This window comes from Marmota marmota, unplaced genomic scaffold (genome assembly GCF_001458135.2).
Source record: "Marmota marmota marmota unplaced genomic scaffold, marMar, whole genome shotgun sequence".
Lineage (NCBI taxonomy): Eukaryota > Metazoa > Chordata > Mammalia > Rodentia > Sciuridae > Marmota > Marmota marmota.
Window position 1 is genome coordinate 7,969,261 of NW_026000057.1, and position 18,939 is coordinate 7,988,199.

The following is an 18,939-nucleotide window of genomic DNA, read 5'->3' on the forward strand; positions in this document are numbered from 1 at the left end:
CCTCACTCTGAGAGGATGCTTTTGCTTCTATTTCCTCAGTGAAGTAGGAAGCAATCAGAATCTCTGCCTCAAAAAAAATAAAATAAAAAAATAAAATCAACAAGAACAAAAGCAGATGTTCACGGGCCCCACACCAGTTGACCCACCTAGAAGCATCTGTGTCCCTGCGATTCTGTCTGTTGAGGACTGACCGTGGTCTTATCCAAGGCTGGTCCCTCTACCTACACCCTGACCCCATCCTTTCTCAAGAAGGGACACAGATCTGACAATTCTCTCTCTCTCATATCAGCAGTTTTCCTGCCCTGGATCTTTGCAACAGTATACTAACCAACTGTTATTTCTCTCATCTTGAAAAGCAAGTCCTCCTGACAACTGGCTAGACCCAGTCCCCTGCCACTCCCCATCACGCTGCCTCACCTGTGCACCCAGCACTCCTAGGAAGAAAATCGTCATCCTTGCTGTGACCAGTTCTTTCCCTCTGACCCTCTATTAGACTCACTGAAGTCAGACATTATCCCAGCCATACTCCTTTTGTCAAGATCCCGATGATACTCATGTTGCTAAATTCAGTTGTCACTTGTCAATCTTCATCTAATTTGGCCTGTCAGAAGCATTGACACCCAATTGATGGCTCCCTTCTCCTTGAAACTCCTCCTTGGCTTGGTCTCCAGCACACCGGCTTTTCTTCCTCCCTGTCTGGCTGCTCCTTCTCTTTGCTGAATTTGCAGCTTCTTCCTGACCTTGTAATGTGGCTGCACTTTGGAGTTCAGGCCTTGCACCCCTGTCCTGTGTGTGTGTGCACCACTGTGATGATCCAAGATTTTAAAAACCATCCATTCCAAATTATACCCCCAGCCCTGATCTCTCCCCTGAAATTCAGATTTGTGTATATCCAGCTTTCCACTCCACACCTCCACCTGGATGTTTCATGGGAATTCCACAGTTAATGTTCCAAATCCGAATTCTGGAGTGTCCTCTGCACTATTGAACTTGCATGTTACCTTGCCCTCTTCCCTGCAGAGTTAATGGTGGTCTCGTCCTTTCAATTGCTCCAGCCAAAATCCCTGAACGATGGTGATCTTCCCCTTTTTAAAAAATATTATTTTAGTTGTAGATGAACACAATATCTCTATTTTTATCTGGTGCTCAGGATGAAACCCAGTGCCTCCCTAGCAAGCACTCTGCCACTGAGCTGCAACCCCCGCCAGCCCTGTGGCGTTCTTTCCTTCCTTAGTGTTCCTATACCCAACATGACTCCTTTCTACTGCCACCCCTGACTCCTTGCACAGGCCTCCCCCCTCTCTGCCTGGAGAGGCAATGGTTTCGAACTGCACTGTCCCCCGTTCTTGTCCTTTTATAGTCTAGCTTTTTTTTCAGTTTTGGATTTTTCTTTTTAACTGACACCTAAGTGTACTCACTTACGGGCCAGCATGATCGTTGAGTACACGTGTGCAATGTGTAATGACTGAATCAGGCTAGTTAGCATTTCCATCTCGTCGTCATTATGTTTGGGGACTTCCAACTCCTTTCTTGTAGCTCTTCATGAAATATGTAATAGGTTGTTATAAACTTGAGTCATCCCTGGCTGGAGAACACTGGAGCTATTCCTTCTGTCTCACTGCACTTGGTTCCTGTTATCGTGAACTTCTCCTGACCTTCCTAGCTCTAGCAATCACGGCTCTCTTCTTCGAGGTCAACTTTTAAAATTCTACCAGAGTGGGTTTTGTGTCTGTCTGGCTTATTTTACTTAATATAATGTCTTCCACTTCCATTCATTTTGCCTCAAGTGATAGAATTTTATTCTTTTTATGGCTGAATAACAATCCATGTCATACCCCCCCACACCCCCCACATACTGCATTTTCTTTACCCATTCCTTCATGGACAGACACCTCCATATCCTGACTGTTGTGGGTAGTGTTGCAGGGAACCTGGGACTGTCGGTGTCTCTTTGACTGATTTCATTTCCTTTGGTATGTGCCTAGAAATAGGATAGCTGGATCATCTAGTAGGTCTCTTTTTAGTTTTTTTAAAGAACCTTACTGTTCTCCATGACAGCTGGATTAGTTTACATTCCCACCAATAATGCCTAAAAGTTCTCTTTTTTATGCACCTTTGCCACCATTTATTAATGTTTTGATTTTTGATGATAGCCATCCTGACTGGGGTGAGATGATGTCTTGTTTGCAGTTCCCTGACAATGCGTAGCATTTTTTTCCCCCATATGCGCTTTGGCCATTTATATAATACATTTTTTGGAGAAATGTCTGTTTAGATCATTAGTCCATTTTTAAATTGGATTTCTTTTTTCAGTACCAGGGATTGAACCCGAGGCAAATGCTCTACCATTGAGCTCATCCCCAGCCCTTTATGAAATTTTATTTTGATGCAGTCTCACTAAGTTGTCCAGGCTGGCCTCAAAGTGGTGACTCTCATGCTTCAGCCTCCTGAGTAGCTGGGATTATAAGCATATGACACCATGCCCCGCTTGGACTTTTTTTTTTTGAGCTCCTATAGTGTAGTCTTAGCCCAGTCTGATCCTGTTCAAATGAGAGTCATGTTGTGGCAGTCTTCTGCTTGAAATCAGCCAGGGGCTTCCCACCTCACTGAGAGTAAAGCCAAAGTCTTTACTAACAACAGGGCCCCACACACTGGGCTTCACCTGGCATTACCTTTCTCCCCCCTCACTGTCTTCCAGGACTTTCTTGCTGCTGCTTGTGAGCATGCTCAGCCTAATCTCTCCACAGGGCTCTTGCACCTTCCTCGCTTGGAACACCGTTCCCACAGATATCTTGCATGGCTTCCTCTGTCACCCCTTTCAGTTTTTGTTCAGATGTCACCTTTGCAGGGAAGCATTCCCTGTCCACCCTGTTTAGCATCACAGCGACCCTCCCCTGTGTTCACGGTTCCCCTTGCATGCCCTTTACCCATGCTCACACTACCTCCTAACGTGGTATAATTGACCCGAGCATCCAATTGTCCGTCTCCCCAGACATGCTCGGTGAAGGCAAGAATTTCTTTCTCCCTCCCTCTTCTTCATCCTCCTCTTTTGGACTGATGTTTCTGTAGCACCTGGACTAGTGCCTGGTTTTGGATGAATGGAGGCAGGGGCAGTTTCTCATTTGGGGTGGTGGGTCACTGTCCTGAGTGTACACCTGAATAAATCACATCAGTCAGGATATGTGTGTTATCTCAAGTTGTACCCTGCATTCACTTGATGTCTATCATTTCTTGAACGTATTGATGGCTTATTTAAGGCATAGCTATACCTAATTGAAAATTATTTGTTTTGATTAACTAACCAAAGATGCATTCAGTGCCTAGAACCTGAATCAAAGGGAGGCAAACTGTTTGGAAAGCCAATTTAAGTTGACAGGTGACATCACTAAGAGATCATTAGGAAGTACTAAATAGAACTGTTTGGAAAATAAACCATCCTTTGATCTGTCATATTCCTGGGAACTCGAGTGCTTTTGTTCTGTATAATAAGTAACTTGGTTGTTTGTAAATGCCAACAAATTTAGTGTCAGACAAAATATTTCCTTGTTATAAGATGAATTAAAATGAATTAACTTCTGGGCACATGCCTATAATCCTAGTGGCTCAGGAGGTTGAGGCAGGAGGATTGTGAGTTCAAAGCCAGCCTCAGGAATTCAGTGAGGCCCTAAGCAACTCAGTGAGACTGACTCTAAATAAAAGAGTTGGGGATGTGGCTCAGTGGTTAAGTGCCCCTGGGTTAAATCCCCAGTACCAAGAAAAAAAAAAAATGAATAACCGATTTTTCACAAAGACATATTCATTCAAGTGTGTTTTAGAAAATTCAGTCCTTTTTAATGCAGAAGTTTTCTTTCTCAAAACATTGAGTTAAAATTCAATGGATATTTATTTTACTCAGCCAAGGAAGTAAAACTAGGTTCAAATAATTTATTGAATGAATGTGTGTTAAAAAAAATAGTTGGAAATATAAAGTACACATAAATTACTAGAAAACAATGTGAAATGAAATAGGGAAATGAACTGTGGGATTCCAGATGAGAGAAAGCACCATGGAGTTCCAAGTAATGCAGCGGGGAGGGAGCCTGTCTAGCTTGTGGGAGGCCCTGGGTTCAACCCCCAGAGCCACGGGGATGGGAGGAGGTGGCTTTCCTGAAAGCCAAAAAGATGGAAGCAGATATGGAAGTGCAGGACCCTCACAAAAATCCCTGTATACTCATTCATTCCCTGTGTGAGGGCACATTTCTCTCTCTAGATCTGTTTTTTATTTGTAAATGAGGAGTGACCATAGTGTCAATGTCATAGGGTTATTGCAGGGATAATGAGATAATGCACCTCTTAATACGGAATGAGAATCCAGAGAAGTTCAGTGATGTGGTGATTCATCAAGTCCGAAACCTGGGAGGCGATGATGGTCATGAAGGTCTCAGCTGTGGTACCCCGGACCTTGGAGAAGTTATCCTGGGTCTTGTACTCGGGTCCAAGAGGAGCAACCCCTTGCTACACCTCAATTCATCCAGCAGACAGGGGTTAGGTCTACAGCAAAGCCAGAGCTCTCTTGGGCCCTAGAGGATCATGAATAGGAAACATTCATGCCCACCCGGAAGTCATGGTTTAAATGGTCATCAGACAAGCCTGAGGGACAGCATGGTGGAAAGAGCTAGCACTGAAGTGGAGGCATCCCACATGTCCATCACCTAGTGAGTGATAACAAACAAATGTGCTTCATCCATACGATGGAGTATTATTTAGCCATGGAAAGGAATAAAGCTCGGCAACATGCTCCAACACAGATGAACTTGAAGGTGTGCCAAGTGAAAGGAGCCAGTCACAAACTGTCACATACTGTGTGATTCCATTCATATAAAATACCTAGAATAGGCAAGTTCATAGAGAGATTAAGTAGGCTGTGGAACTGGGCATGGTGATGTACGTCTGTAATGCTAGCAACTTGGAAGCTGAGGCAAGAGGATCGCAAGTTTGAGGTCAGCCAGGGCAACTTAGAACCTGTCTCAAAGTGTTAGAGATGTAGCCCCTGGGTTCAATTCCCAGTATCCAAAAAAAAGAAAAAAAAAAAAAAAAGGTAGGTTATGGGCCCTTGGGCATGAGGAAAGGGCACCATGCTAATGGGCGTGGAGTTTCTTTTTGGGGCAGTGAAAATTTCAAAAATGGATCATGGTCTTGGTTGCACAACTCTGAATATATTAAATACCTTGAGTGGGTGCATTGTACGGTCCGTGAATCATATCTCAATAAAGCTGTTGAAGAAAGGAAAAAAAAAAACACCTCCCACCACTGTGCAGATAGGGACCCAAGTAGGCTTGACATGACTAGGAGTGAACAAAAGAAACTGCAAAGACGCAAGTGAGGGGTGAGCAGGCCGTGCCCACGGAGGACCTCGTCTTATCAAGGAATTAGCCACTGAGGGTTGCAGATGGTGTGTGGTCGCCCTGGTGCCTATGGGAGACTGGGCGCACCAACCCTGAGAACAGTAACGGCTGGAGCTGGGGGAGACGGGGGCTGGGCAGCGCGACAGGGCCATGGCAGGAGTCCAGGCCAGGAGAAAGGTGCATGTGAACCAAGAGTAGAAGTATGGACAGTCAAGAGCCTGTAAGAGTTGGAACAGCCGGGGTGTGAGGGTCTAGTGCAGACAGGAGAGGAGGACAGCCCCCAGGATGCCAGCATGGGTGAAGGGTCTGTGCCCTCACCAGCGGAGACAGAAAGAAGCCGGGGAACCAGAACCAGAGGGTTCTTCCTGAGGGCGTCGGACGCCTTGTGCCTGTGCTGAGATTCGGTGAAGCACAGAAGCCAGGTCTTGCTTGGTGAGAACAGGGAGGAGTGAGCGATATCCATCCCTGCCTGCTCCACTTGTGGTCTCTGCAACTTTTTGGTGTTGCAGGGTGCATCTTTAGGGTCACTTGAATACTGTGACCCGAGTCATCTAGAATTTATCTAGTCTCTTCTCCATGGAGCTTTGTTTTCTGATTCTATGATGAGGTGTTCTTTTTTTTCCCCCTCCAATTAAAAGCTAATGCTGAAGACATACAGGATTATTGAGACTGCTCTGTCCCTCTAAGTACTAGAGCAATTTGTTAAAACTTTTACTGGGAGTGGAATGCTTTTTACAGAAGGAATCATACATCCCTTTGAAAAACAGGTGAAAGTAGAACCCATCTGTGTCCAAAGCCCTGAAAGATGGTTCCAGTTGTTACTACTGGAATGAATGGGTTGATTTGTAACCAGAATCCAGGTTCTCTGGGGTCTGAACTGATAAAGTACAGAGGGGGAGAACTTTTGAAAGCTGAGTATGTAATGAAGACTTCACATTTAGGGTTAGGGCCTTGGAAGAGCACTGAAGCCACACTCCCACTACCTTCATGGGATCTTGGCCATGATGGAGATGGGTGTTAACAGGCCCAGGTACAATCCCAGAGCAGTTTTCATATGTTAATCTTCAGAACAACCCAAGGTACTGTACTGGAGGTATGGAAGAGTCATGCCCAAGGTCACACAGAGGGGAAGTGGAGTGTTAGAAGGGGAAGGACAGAAGAGAAAAGAACCCTAGAACTGAAAGCCACCCCAGCTTTGCCACCATCCATTGGGGAACCCTGAAAAAAAAAAAACCCACTTACTTGGGCTGGGGTTGAGGCTCAGTGGTGAGTGCTCACCCAGCGTGTGGCGGGCACTGGGTTTGATTCTCAGCACCACATAAAATGAATGAAATAAAGGTATTGTGTCCATCTACAACTAAAAAACAATTTACAAAAATCGCTTAGCCTCACCAGTGCAGCTTGACTTCACTTGTCCAACAGGAGCACCGAGGTCTGCCGGGAGCCCTCTGTTGGGTAGGTCTGGGGTCGGGAGTGTGAGGGAAAGTGCTTCGTGAAGGCCTGGTGTGGGGCGTGTGATGTGATGTTGAGCAGCTTTCTCTTCCGTCTCAGTAGTGTAGTGAGGCTAGAAAAAGTTTTCCATTTTGCTAACTTTTTTTTTCCAAATATTTCTGATTTCTTGGGTGTGATTTTTTTTTTCTTCTTTCTTTTTTCAGGTTACTTGTCTTCAGGACTTTTTTGGCGATGATGATGTTTTTATTGCATGTGGACCTGAAAAATTCCGTTACGCCCAGGATGACTTTGTCTTGGATCACAGCGGTAAGGCAGCTCCTACCGTCTCTAACCCCGGGAATGAAGGCTTGGGATTTAGTCACCTGGTACCTGTTAAGAGGTCACTGTGCTGAGGAAAGATGAGCTGGGCTCGGTGGCTCTCACCTGGAGTCCCAGCTGCTCGGGGGACTGAAGGGGAGAAGGATCCCTTGAGCCTGGGACTTCGAGGCCAGCCTAGACTGCTCAGCAAGACCCTGTCTCAAAATGCAAACAAAAAGGAAAGGATAATAACTAAATAGTTACTAGTGGTGATCTGAGGTTTCTTTTTACCTCATTGTTTGGGTTGCAACTTTGAAAGAGAAACAAGAAGTATGTATCTATTTCCTGGGGGGGCGGCTATTTTGTGGGTGAAATTAAAAGATCCCTTTTTCTTGATTTTAACCAGTATTTGGAGTTTTCATCTAATACAAGTTATCTCAGTTATTTCAAATGTTCTAGGAGTAGGGGTTTATAGTCTTAATTATTCTAAACCTATCACAGTAAATAATGATTGATTTGGCTAATAGTGAAATCAACTTCTTTAAATAGGGCAAAATTACCCAGGCATAAAATGTTAGGAAAAAAAAAATTAGAGATAAATTCCTGCTTTTTATACATGAGGAAAGTTGGCTCTGAAAATAATGAATGGTAGACAACTTCCAATTGAGGGGTTGTGACAATCCAGAATTAGAGAAATATATCACCAAATAAATAGGGATAAATGTGCTTTTTAAAACTTGAGGTGGTCGTAATCTCTTGTCGTTCTTTCCTGTTATCCTGTATCAGTTTCCGTGTGTGGATGGTTTATCTGTGTTTTTCTGTTTTGCTTTTCTCCTCTACCGCATTTCTTAAAGGGTTTCTGTTTTGTATTCTATTGGAGCATCACCCCTGCTTTAGGTTGGTGACACCACTCTAAGGTCCTTTATTGTAGATGATGTTCATTTGTGTTATCTCTGCTGATAATGTTCTCCCTCATTCCTGTGAGATGGAGGTTGACGGAGATATTCATTTACTTCTCAACTATATTTTACATTTTCTTCAATTTTAGCTTTAATTTCATAATATTTCTTTGTCAGTAGCAATCATTTTGAAAGTCGAGACACTGAAACTAAATCATATGTTCTAGGAGATAGTGTCTTTGGGCATGGTGCTGCATACCTGTGATCCTAGCAACTTAGAGGCAGAAGCAGGAGGATCACAAGTTTGAGGCCAGCCTTACCAATTTAGCAAGACTTAGTCAGTTGTTTTTTTTTTGTTTTGTTTTTTGCTGCTGTGACTTAAAGACCTGACAAGAACAATTTTAGAGGAGGAAAAGTTTATTTGGGGCTCAGAGTTTCAGAGGTCTCAGTCTATTGACAGCTGGCTCCATTCCTCTGGGCTGAAGGTTAGGCAGAACATCATGGCGGAAGAATGTGGTGGAAGGAAGTACAACACACTGGGAAGCAGAGAGAGGGCTCACCAAGCACAAAATATAAACCCCAAAGGCACGTCCCCCAGGGATCCACCTCCATTAGCCACACCCTACCTACCTACAGTTACCACCCAGTTAATCCCATTAGGGGGCAAATTCAGGCCCTCGTGGCCCAATCATTTCATCTGTGAAGACTCTTGCTTTGTCTCTCACAGGAGCTTTTGGGGGACACCGCATATCTAAACCATTACACTCTTATTTCAAAAAAGTAAAAACCAGGGTTGGGGGCTAAGAACCTAGCCCAGTGGTAGAGCCCCTGGGTTCAGTCCCCAATATTACAAAAGAGAAGTGTATTTGGATAATAACAGCAACAGAACATTTGTCCCTGTGTGTACAGACACTGTACTCTGCTTTGGGTGCATGTTGTAAATTTATCTGAGCTGGTTGGATCCTTCATTGTTGGTGGCCATCAGTGGCTTCCAGTAGTAAGGGATAGGTGAGAACTATTGATTTCCTCTCTCAATTTCTAGTTACTTAACCTGCTCCAAAGAGAGGAGAATAATGGTAATTTCATAAGGCTTAGTGAGGATTAAGGGAATTCACATGTCATGGCAGCTAGGGTGTCTGTCACATACTAGAGAATGTGTCTTCTGCTGCTATTGTTGCTGAAAATATCATGCCATTACATGGTAAGGTTTTGTAGTGAAAGCAAATCTCAGACCTGATTCACCACAAGTGCATTTATTAGGAGGCAAAGAGTTTTAAAAAAAATCTGTTTGTTTATCTTGTGATCTTGAAGTCCTAACTGTCCTTTTAGGCTTCTAACAATTTCTTGTAAAGATCCATGGAATTCAGCTAACCTAATCTTGGTCAAGTAACAGATCCTCTAGTAAGAGCTGGATGCAGGACGAGCTCTGATTCCTACGCCGCCCAAAGTGTAGTTCTGAAGTTATTGGCCCAGTATTGACATATCCTTGCTCATAAGAGTGACAGCACCTTTAAAATGTTTCTAACTGGTCCACACACTGCACCTTTCAACAAAGAACACTTTCTAACACCCACAATGCCAATTAACCAAGCAGAAGTAGCTACCCTTCCAATGAGGTTTTGATTAGAGTCTTTCAAATGCTAACTAACCTTCCCTGGTGTGTATTTTTCTGATTAGTGTACTTCACATGTTAATTTACTGCCCCTAGGGTTTAGATTAAAACTAACCTATATTTTAATATTTCTGCATAAATTGAAGTATTTTAAAGTGTAGACAATGTTATCTAATTCAATCCTTATAACAAGCCTGTGAAGCAGATTTTATTCCTATTCCAACTAGGGAAAAGTAGAAAAGAGAAAAATACTGAGAACATTTTATTTGACTTTGGTTATTAGAACATAAGGAAAGTCTCCCAGTTAGTAAATGTCAGATCCATGATTCATCCCAAATCTATGTGATTCCAAAACCCATATTCTTAATTATTCAAATTACAAGTGATTATGTTAGCTGTAATTAGTTCTGGTACTTCAAACACTGACAATTTATGGAAAGACCTAAGTTATGGTTTAAAGCTATTTTCATTTTTAATGCTTCACACTTTGGGAAAATAAGACAGGAAGAGTCCTTGAGTTAGCATCCCATCGCCTTTCAAATAAGATCATCAAGGGGTTGGAGAGGACAATGAAATCATAGTCTCTGCCTGTCAGTGCTTCTGGTTATAAAGGATGTTGCACATGTGGGGATGAGCTGTGGATGTTTCTGTGTATCCAGTTAGCAGGATATTGGGGTTTTGGAACTGAAGATAACCTTGGGTGTACGTTTGGGGCAGTTGCTTTGTACATTAAAGTTTAGCAGAACTGAGGGTTGCTCAGTGGTACAACCCTTGCCCAGCATGCATGAATCCCTGGATTTACTCCCTAGCATGTACCCCCCCCCCCAATAAAAAAGCTTTAACAATAATCGAGAAATCGACCCATAATAGTTACATACAGAAAACTGTAGTCACATATGATATGCCTCTGGCCAATGGTGAACCCTGCTTTAGTTTGTGCACTTTTGTTTCTTTCTAGAATGTCGTGTCCTGAAATCATCTTATTCTCGCGCCTCAGCCGTTAAATATTCAGGATCCAAAAGCCCTGGGCCTTCTCGGCGCAGCAAATCACCAGCTTCAGGTACTTAATAGAAAAGTTGTGGATGCACAGAAGGGGCAGGTCATTCTCCTTCCGTTTTTTTTTTTTTTTTTTTAATGTTCATGAGCTGGTAGTCTTTGCCAGGCTGTGTACAGCCAAGGGTCCAGAACAGCATATAGATAATATCTTAAAGTCCTAAAGTCAAATCTGTTTTCCAAAGTTGTAAGTCTCCTGAGAGAAGCGTTTTTGTTCTGACACATTTTCTCAAGAATAGCCTTATATATATCTTTTTCTGGTATTTATTTACATTTTGACCACAGTGTACTGCATTTTAAATTTTGTACTAAATAATTATGGATATCTATTTTCCTAACATTCCTCTTATTGCTGTAACACACACAGATGCACACACAAATATGTTTACTTGATCAATCTCCAGAGGTCTTTCCTTCATCCAGCAATGTGATAGTAACAAGACCATTGTTGGAAAGTTGTACTTGTTTAAGAATCAGACTTTTCTGTAATTAAGTTTCTTCCAGGTCTTAAGCCCATAGATGTCATAATTTGGACTGTTTTGGCATTTTTTAAACAATAAAAAATATCCTTAAATATCTCATTAGATTGGTTCTTTGGGCTTGTTTATAGTAATTAAGAGTAATTTTGCTTGTTTCACTTCCCACTAAGGGAAGAATCATGAAAAACTACTGAACGGGGGTCGGGGGGAGGGGAATCTAGCACAGGAGCAAGTGGAATCAGTGGACCACCTTGAGCACCCAGCTCTGGAAGGCCTGGCCTCCCCGCCCCCTCGGGGCTCCCCCGTAGCACCTCCCTCACCTTCTTTAGGGCAGGCTGTTCACCCTTCTTTCATGTGCACCTTACACCTGCTGAATAACTGCTCTCTTGCTGTCTCCTCCTGCTTTGTGTACACTGCACGTGTGCAGTCAGGAGGGGAGGCCACCACTCCAGTGCCTATTCTGCAGCCAAGTCCCCAGGTGAGCCACCATCACGATGGCTGTGTTGCTCCGCTGGGCTTCTGTTTCTGTCTTTGCTCCATTTCTGTTTCCTTTTGCTCCATTTCCATGAGTGTGTCTGGCCTCCTCCTGTGCGCATCTGGCAGCGTGAGATGCTTCACAGGGTGCAGGACGCTGTGGCCAACTCTGTCCAGTGAGAGCCAGTGATCAGAGTGCCTCCCAACTGTCTTTGTGTGGCTGAAATTCAGAGTGATGGAGGAGGCACAGTCCCCTCCAGGGGAAATTAACTAGAAAGTTAATTTTGGAATTTTTTTTGTTACTGAAATAGGCTGATGAGGTTTGTTGAAGATACAAAAGTTGCCACAGAAGCAATCGTACTTTTCTGTCCTCATCCCTGCCCCACTCCCTGCCACCAGGGCTAAGCACTTAGGAATCATTAAAACCCCAGAGTTCAAAGTACTTGATAGTAACATTTGCCAGCAGAGTAGGACTTTGAGGTGTTTCCTGTGCACACAAGGAGGCAGTGCTGTGGTCTTTCTAGTTGTAAACCAATGATTTTCATAAAGTTACAGGCTCCACACACCCTGACAGCCGGCACCTTGAGTATTTTTACCAAAGATCTCTGTCATTCACCTTATTTTACATTGCATTAGCTCTCTGTAAACTATCCTGAAACTCAGAAAGCTAATATGAAATTTGCATAAATATGATGACCTCAGCAAGTAATATGGTGATATAGACTTAGTGTTAGATTCCTGGGTTTTGTTTTAGATGATATGTTTACAAATATTTATCACATCAGTATAATTAAAATAGAGAGAGTGGTCCAAGAATCAGATATAATTGATTCAGTTTTGTGCCCCCTGAGGTCCAAAGAGGAAAATTAACCCACTGAACTACAAATGTCTCACTGCTGCATTTGCTTTGCAGACCTCATAACTGCATAAATGATTCTTTTCAACTTGAGTTTGGAATTCTTAAAAGCTGATTAAGGAATACTAACGTTCCAGGACACGAAACTTTCAAATGAATCTATATTTGGATAGAGGAGGCCTCAAACTCGTGGGTAAAAGTTGTGAGATTTTAAAATCACATTTCAGAGGGCAAGCAGTCTAAGACATCGATTCAGAGAGTGCACTCACTGCAGTCAGACGACCAAAAGCCCAAGTCATCTGCTGGCACTTCACTGGGATTCTGAAAGAAGCTGCTGCATTCAGCCCTGCAGTGCTTTCTCCCCGTTTTCCATCACCAAGAGGGAGAGGGCTTTGTGTTATTAGAGGCCACAGTGATGGGAGCAGTGTTGTTTGCTATTGCTGACCGCCTTAGCTCTGGAATACCTGATGCTATTTAAAAAACTCCAGGGGAGCTGGGCACAGTGGTGTGCACCTGTGTGTCCCAGCGGCTTGGGAAGCTGAGGCTGGAGGATCACTTGAGGCCAGGAGTTGTAGGCCAGCCTGGACAAATCAGATCTCATCCCCCATCCCCCCACCCCCCAAAAAGGAAAAGGACTAATTGGAATTTCAAACAGAGATAGTAGCTTTGTAAACATAATATTGGAACAGAAGTGCTGCTTCCAGTGAAACCTTCAGTCCACTCCAGTCTTCAACAAAACCCTATCAAACTATCTAAAACAGTGTGTTATGAACACATGGATGTTATTGTGGATAACATAAGTGGGTTAGCAGTTACCATAATTCAAGTCTTAAAAAATCCATGTTTTAGCTTGGGAATCTTTCATAGTCCATCAAGATAAAGAGTATTCCGAGTAAAGAAATAAACAACAAAGCCTCCCAAATTTCTCTTTGCCTCATAAGTTGAAGGGAGGAGGATAAATTTTTGAGGAGAAAAATCAGAAAGAGTGAGGAATAGGAGCATTGTGAAGATGCGGGCTGGCCTTGCCCACCTTTCAGCAGTGTACAAGGGTACCAGTGATGGGAAGGGTACCACGTACCTGTGTCCAGAGCTCCATTGACCTCCCCCAGATCTCAGGAGACTGTGCAAGTAACGGGATTAAGGACTTATTAGTGAATATTTCTAGAACCTTCCAAATGCTGTTGAAAACGGAGAGGGCTACATGTGACTAGAATCTTTTTAGGATGAGAATTATTTTAGAAAATTATTTTAGAAAAGTATGTATGTGTAGGTATGACATGGATTAAGACCCTTGCAGTAAGTTTTATTAAGAAATCATGCTTGCAGGGGGTGGGGTTAGAGTGCTTGCCTAGCATGTACAAGGCACTGAGTTCGATCCTCAGCACCACATAAAAATAAATAAAATAATGTCCAGTTACAACTAAAAACATTAAAAAAAAAAAAGGCTTAGGCACAGGTGGATTTTTAGAGAGATGATCATGTGCAAGAACTGGTTTTTAAAATTTTTCCTTTAGTCCCATTTCTATCACCATTTCAAGGAAGTCTTTGGTTCCAATGTGAAAGCTGATTGATTAGGGACCGGTGACCTGTACAAGTTGTATGTGGGATGAAGTTAAAATAGCTGGGCACAGTGGCTCGTGTCTGTAATCTCAGCTACTCTGGAGGCTGAAGTAGGAGGATCACAAGATCAAGACCAGCCTCAGCAATTTTCTGAGATCCTGTCTTAAAAAAATAGAATAAAATATAAAAATAATAAAAATTAAAAGACCTGGGATGTTGCTAATGGTAGAGTGCTTGCCCAGCATACCTGAGGCTCTAGGTTCAATTCCCAGCACTGGGGGGAAAAGTAAAATTCAGGTTCAGCTCACGGCAAGTTACTAGTTTATTACCTATAATAATCTCATTTTTTATATGAATCCTCTTAATTTAGAAACTATTTTTTGAAGCAGTATTAGGTTAACCTGACACCAAAATCAAGCAGAAAATGCAGGTTGCCTGTGTATCTCCTGCCTCCAAACACACAGGACCTCTTCCTCCATTAATCTCTACCTGAGTGGTGGGTGTGTTAGCACATTGTCATCGTCACCTGAGGTCTGAGGTTCACATTAAGGTTCACTCTTTTTTTTTTTTTTTTTGTGGTGCTGGGGATTGAACCCAGGGCCCTGTGCATGCAAGGCAAGCACTCTACCAACTAAGCTATATTCCCAGCCCTAAGGTTCACTCTTGATGTGCATTTTATACCCTGGGCACATTCATGATGGCCTGTATCCTCCATTATAAGATCATGAAGAAAATCCTTTGTGCTCTACTTTTAAAAGGAAAATTTTAAAAGAACAGCAATTGAAATTGAGAAATATAAAGGGCTGATGTTTTCATACATACATATATAGTTGTCGTCGTCCTGGGGATCGAACCCAGGGCCTCATGTATGCCAGGCAAGCGCTGTACTGCTGAGCCACATCCTCAGTCCATAACAAGGACTGTCAAATACTTTTTTTTAGTTGTAGACGGACACAATAGTTTATTTTATTTATTTTTATGTGGTGCTGATAATCAAACCCAGTGCCTCACACGTGCTAGGCAAGCGCTCTACCGTTGAACTACAACCACAGCCTTGTTGAATACTTTTTTCCCCCTCCTTTTCTTTTTGGAATACTGGGGATCAAATCCAGGGGCCATCTACCACTGTACTACACACCCAGCCTTTTTAATTTTATTTTGAGACAAGTTGTCTAGATTGACCTCAAGCTTGCAATCCTCTTGAATAGCTGGGATTATAGGTGCGCGCCCCCCCACACCTGGCTAAATACTCTCAAATGTTTTCAATTGTGTGGTTACTTGTGTTGTACTCTTATTCTAAGTACCACATATATTTTAAAGAAAATATAGATAACTAAATGAGTAGTTTAGAATTAAAGAAATTGTAGTTTGGAAATTTAAAGATAACTGAAATGAATGTCACATTCACTGAGTTTTTAAATGAGCAATACAGTAAACAAATATGATTTCATAAACATGGATTCCTTTTTTATAGGTGATTTATCTCATCATAAATACTTCTTGATCCAGAATTTCTGCCTCTCCTTAGGATTGGTGCTCACTTTTTAAGTCAGCACTTACATCTGCATTTGACTTTTAATACTTACTTCTATCTAAAATAGTTTATTTCTATATTATATTTATTATCTAAAATAATCGTCATCTCCTCCCACATGTTAAGAAAAAAAAAGGTAGATGGATTCTTTTCTTTCCAATATCAATGGCAGTTTTCATCTATATCAATGGCAGTTTTCATCTACTTTGGGCAAAAGCCTTGGAGATTAGTAATAAAAGATTGTAAATAGTTCTTAGGAAAAATAATACTAGTTCTAGATGTTAACTACCAGCTTTGTGAAATCACTACACAAATAGATGGAGATGGTATAATTAGGAATGAGCATGGATGGTATTGAAGGGTTTGGTCAGCATTCTGTAGAACAGAATCTGCAAATTAACCTTCCTTTGAAACAGTGGTGGCCATACTTTTCCTAGCATAGGATCTAAATTGAGATTTCTACCAATGAAGTATATGGAGGTTTGGAGGGACTGGATAGAAAATGAACAAGATTTGCTAAAAAATGGGGAAATGAAGCTATGTAGGAAAAAAAAAAGAAGGGATTAGAAATAACTCACCTCAATAAAAAGAAATCTGAAGACTGTCTCTTATTTGCTTAAAGGCTATAAGTAAATATTGCAAGGAAAACAACCAGTAATTTTCCTTTCCATTAAGGATACACTGGGGTGTAGCCCAATGGTAAAGGATGCATTTTGCATATGTAAGGCCCTGGGTCCATCCCTAGCATCCCTTCCAAAAAAGGGAATATATTTGGAAAATGTGCTTGGGTTAGGGTGGAGTTGTTTGGGGGAGCCCAGGAACTTCTTGGTCATTAAAGTTGGTAGGTACCCAGACAGAGGGGGATATTGGAGGTCATGGAAGGGCCCTCGAGGTAATCCTTTGCAGATGGAACTGCCAGTCATTTATCTTTTCTGGCAGGCGGGATATATGGATAAGTTGTCACACCTCCAATTCCATCATGTTTTATATATTTGTTTATATCCCTGCTGGAAAATTGTTATTGAAAATGATTCTAGTTTTACTTCTTGTTCTTTTTTTTTTCCTTTGTCTGTAATGCAATACAATACATTATTTTTGCTTTTTTGCTGAGTTGCTATCTGCTTTGAGCTGGTTGGAGCTGTATTGTGCATGTACTTAGTGTTTTTACAGGGTCTGATTGTTTTGGGTTTTGATGATTTCCATCTCCTTTGTTGTCTCATGGTCAGTTAATGGAACTCCCAGCAGCCAACTCTCTACTCCTAAATCTACGAAATCCTCCAGTTCTTCTCCAACTAGCCCAGGAAGTTTCAGAGGATTAAAGGTATGAAATAGAACATGTGGTATGCTTGTGTGATTTTTGTTATATTTAAGGTGTGTAGTGTAATACTTTAATTTGTTTAGGGGTTTGAGTACAATAACAAGTTAAAAATGGAAGTTGGATTTGGAGCCAGGAAGACCTGGCTTTAAATGCTGTGTCCTGTTATAATTTTGTTGAACTTCTCTCCACAGAAGTATTCTCCTCTTCAAAATGAGAATGCAAGCTTGTAGTTAGGGTTGAACAGAATGTGGTAAAATACAATTATTTTCCATTTATTGTTAAAATGATTTGCAATGGTAAAGCCTTGGAGAACATCATAATTCTTTTTAAAAAAAAATCTTATTTTTGAATAATGATTGCAATATGGCTACCATAATTTGACTTTATTGAAACCTAAAATAGAGTGAAATTCTGATATCTATACCCACAAGTGATAATGCAAAAAAAAAAAATGTTCATTTTTGGTGAGAAACTTAGAAATAAATCTTAAGTGTTGACTATGATACCTAAAAATGTACATAGCAACAACATAATAAGCAGGTTGTTAAGTAGGCAGTAAACTAAGAAGAAGAATGATGGGCAAAACTGAATTTGTGGAATTTTGTCAAGTTTTATTGTTGTTTAATAGATCCCAATAATTTATAAAATGTGCTGATAAAATAGCTCTAAATAATCGGGGTGAAACATTGGATGTTTCCCTATAGGAACAATCAGACTGTATGGTAAAGTACTCTAGAATACTGAAGTATACTCAAAGCCATGTTTGTGTGTGTAAATAACTTCAATTCCCTTGATGTTTGGTTGATATCAGAGATACCATTATTAGGAATGCAGTCTCCAAAGTTGGTTTCCTAAGCACTTCAGATATGGTCCAAGATGTTTCCTGTTCTTTAAGGATGCTGAAGAATGTTTTAAGGGGTAAAGGCCCTTCACCCTCTGGCAGCCTGACGCCACCAGAGCACCTGTGGCTCCCCCTCTTCTGAAGGTTACATTCTCTGCCCGTCAGTAGGGCTTGCTTGTGCTGCCCTGGGAACACTGTGTATGTCCCCATGAATGTGAATGATGCTCACCTAAGATTCCCAGGAAAGTTGTTATATCATTAATGCAAAAAAGTGAGTTGCTCCTAGTGCCGGTCATTGTAAACCTGGACTGAGGCACTGTGAGCTTTCCAGTGAGCCACATGCAGAAGTCATTCATGTTTCTCCCCTGGCAGGGTGTGATTTTGATCTAAGGCTGCATGTGTCCAACATGAGAGGCACTATTGTCCTTGCTTACCTGGATCTTGGCCACGTTCCCCCTTTTTTATTACCCATTAGTTAACGGGCTAACATCTTTCTTCTTACTCCATTCCCAACTGTAAGCCCAAGACTGTCCTTTTCTGCAGTTGCTACGAGGTCATTGGGGTGCTACTTATTAACAGTTGGGACAGCTTCAGGACTGGACAGCTAACACTTTAAGAACATGTACTAACACTGTGGCCCATGTGACTCCACACATACACACACAGTCTCACGGGGGATCACAAACGTATATGGAGTGAAAATACATGGAATGTTTAAAACATGGTAACACATGGTGTTATTGCTGAAACATCAAGAAAACACGGTTCTTCTCTGCTGAGTGTATCTTAATTTCTATAGTAAATCCAATATAGCTCACAGCAAGTGCTCAGGATTAGTTATCGAGGACAGGAGAGAGTAAGATAGATCATTGGCTGATTAAGGGAAGTATCATTACTGGTCAGGATGGAAAATGAGATTATAAGTGAAATGAAGAGTAGTGGTCTTTCCGTGACACCCCTCCTTGCTTTCCCACTGTGAGCTGTGACACCTTCTCTGGGTTTTCTTTTTCTCATCTGTTAAGTAAGGATGATTGATTTTTTTAAAAAAACCCTTAAAACATGAGGATTATAGTTGTCAAAAGGGGGGGGGGCCCAAAAGCTAAGAAGCTGGGGACTCTATTCCTTTTCCTCATTTAGAATCACCAAATTTACCTTCAGTATTAGTCTGTGTGAGTCTGCT

At 41.8% G+C, this 18,939-nt stretch overlaps 1 protein-coding gene across 13 annotated transcripts in view; it reads left to right on the forward strand.

Annotated features, from left to right (window-relative positions):
- Nucleotides 1-18,939, forward strand: part of Dclk2 (doublecortin like kinase 2) — a 126,230-nt gene that overhangs the window by 60,099 nt on the left and 47,192 nt on the right. For 10 of the 13 annotated variants that reach the window (XR_007351344.1, XM_048813497.1, XM_048813500.1 and 7 more), the window contains exons 2-5: nucleotides 7,040-7,142; nucleotides 10,603-10,704; nucleotides 11,604-11,654; nucleotides 16,827-16,921. Coding sequence is in view for 11 of the 13 variants with exons in the window: in XM_048813497.1 (XP_048669454.1) it covers nucleotides 7,040-7,142; nucleotides 10,603-10,704; nucleotides 11,604-11,654; nucleotides 16,827-16,921 (351 nt within the window). In the remaining 2 variants the exon portion in view is untranslated. The remainder of the gene's footprint in view (nucleotides 1-7,039; nucleotides 7,143-10,602; nucleotides 10,705-11,603; nucleotides 11,655-16,826; nucleotides 16,922-18,939) is intronic. The other 3 variants (XR_007351345.1, XM_015484352.2, XM_048813499.1) reach the window with 1 other exon arrangement.